Source organism: Coffea eugenioides, chromosome 5 (genome assembly GCF_003713205.1).
Source record: "Coffea eugenioides isolate CCC68of chromosome 5, Ceug_1.0, whole genome shotgun sequence".
NCBI lineage: Eukaryota > Viridiplantae > Streptophyta > Magnoliopsida > Gentianales > Rubiaceae > Coffea > Coffea eugenioides.
In genome coordinates this window covers 41,735,392-41,736,625 of record NC_040039.1, presented here as the reverse complement: position 1 = coordinate 41,736,625, position 1,234 = coordinate 41,735,392, and the positions used below count along the sequence as shown (strand labels likewise).

The window sequence follows — 1,234 nt, the reverse complement described above, 5'->3', positions numbered from 1 at the left end:
AGTGAATACAGCTTTCCTTTGCTCAATGTTCCTGTAGTCATCAAAATCACCACATACATCAGGAAGAAGAGATAAAGAGTGTGCTTTAGGGCCAATCTTGTTTCGTTTAAACGATGGCCAAAATATTTGGCATATTTGCTTGTTTTCTGATTGTGGCTTTGGATGTTACAGCAGGGATTCTTGGTATCAAAGCAGAAGCAGCTCAAAACCAGGCAAGTCAATTGGTTTGAAATTTTGTACATTGATGGAATGATCAACTTCATGGTTGTGTTGTATAATTTGTTTTTGAGTATATATATTTGTGTCTCAATTTTGATATACAGCAAAAGCATTTGAGGGTTTTCATATTTGAGTGCAAAGAGCCAAGCCATGATGCCTTTCTTCTGGGATTGGCTGCAGCATCCCTTCTTGCAATAGCTCATATACTTGCAAACCTGCTTGGAGGATGCAGTATTTGCACTACACATGATGTTCAGAAAGCATCCCCCAGTAGGCAAATCTCTCTAGCATGCCTGCTATTCACATGGTAATTTTGTAGAAAAACAACATGAGTCTCTCTCTAATGGTTTTAAAACAAAATATACTGATCCATAGAGTCTAAGATATTTATATCTTATTGTCACTTTTTAATTGGTTATGTTTGGATTTTTCAGGATCATACTGGCTGTCGCCTTGTCTATGTTGGTGATTGGAATAATGTCAAACAGGAAGTCAAGAGCCTCTTGTGGTTTCACACACCACCATTTTCTGTCTATTGGAGGAATCTTGTGCATGGTTCATGGCCTATTTTCTGTTGCCTACTATGTTACAACCACCGCAGCAAATCCATAGGCAACAAAAGGCTCAATTTACTAATCTATGGTGTTCCCCTTTTTTCCCCTCATTTTTGTGTTCACCTTTTGGTACTTTGATTAGTCTCTCTACACACTCTTCCTTTTGAAACCTCATGTATGATAAAAACATCCCCACCAGGCCACCACTATGGGCTTGTTCTCAATTGATTATTTTAAATGATTATAAATTCTAATTTTAGATACTCAGTTTTTGTGATATTTTCGATTGCTTTTATATTTGGATTATAGATTTTTTAATGATAAAAAAAGCTAAAATATATAATCACCCAAAGAATAACTAATGCTAATTCTGATTATTCTCTATATTCAATTTTCATAATTCGATTTTGTAAAATCTAAAGAAACCGAGAACAAGCCTATGTTTTGTTAGGGAAACTGGT

General features: G+C 35.5%; 1 protein-coding gene across 1 annotated transcript; it reads left to right on the top strand.

Moving 5' to 3' along the window:
• Nucleotides 1-1,033, top strand: LOC113770436. The gene is made up of 3 exons (XM_027314887.1): nt 1-212; nt 324-526; nt 654-1,033. The coding sequence occupies exons 1-3, from the start codon at nt 114-116 to the stop codon at nt 829-831; spliced, it is 480 nt and encodes a 159-aa protein (XP_027170688.1). The 5' UTR covers nt 1-113; the 3' UTR covers nt 832-1,033.
• Nucleotides 1,034-1,234: the final 201 nt, after the last annotated feature.

Coding starts and splice junctions, on each gene's coding strand:
- LOC113770436 (XM_027314887.1), top strand. CDS start 114: ATGGCCAAAATATTTGGCATATTTGCTTGTTTTCTGATTGTGGCTTTG. Junction 213..323: donor CAGAAGCAGCTCAAAACCAG/GCAAGTCAATTG, acceptor TTTGATATACAG/CAAAAGCATTTGAGGGTTTT. Junction 527..653: donor GCATGCCTGCTATTCACATG/GTAATTTTGTAG, acceptor TGGATTTTTCAG/GATCATACTGGCTGTCGCCT.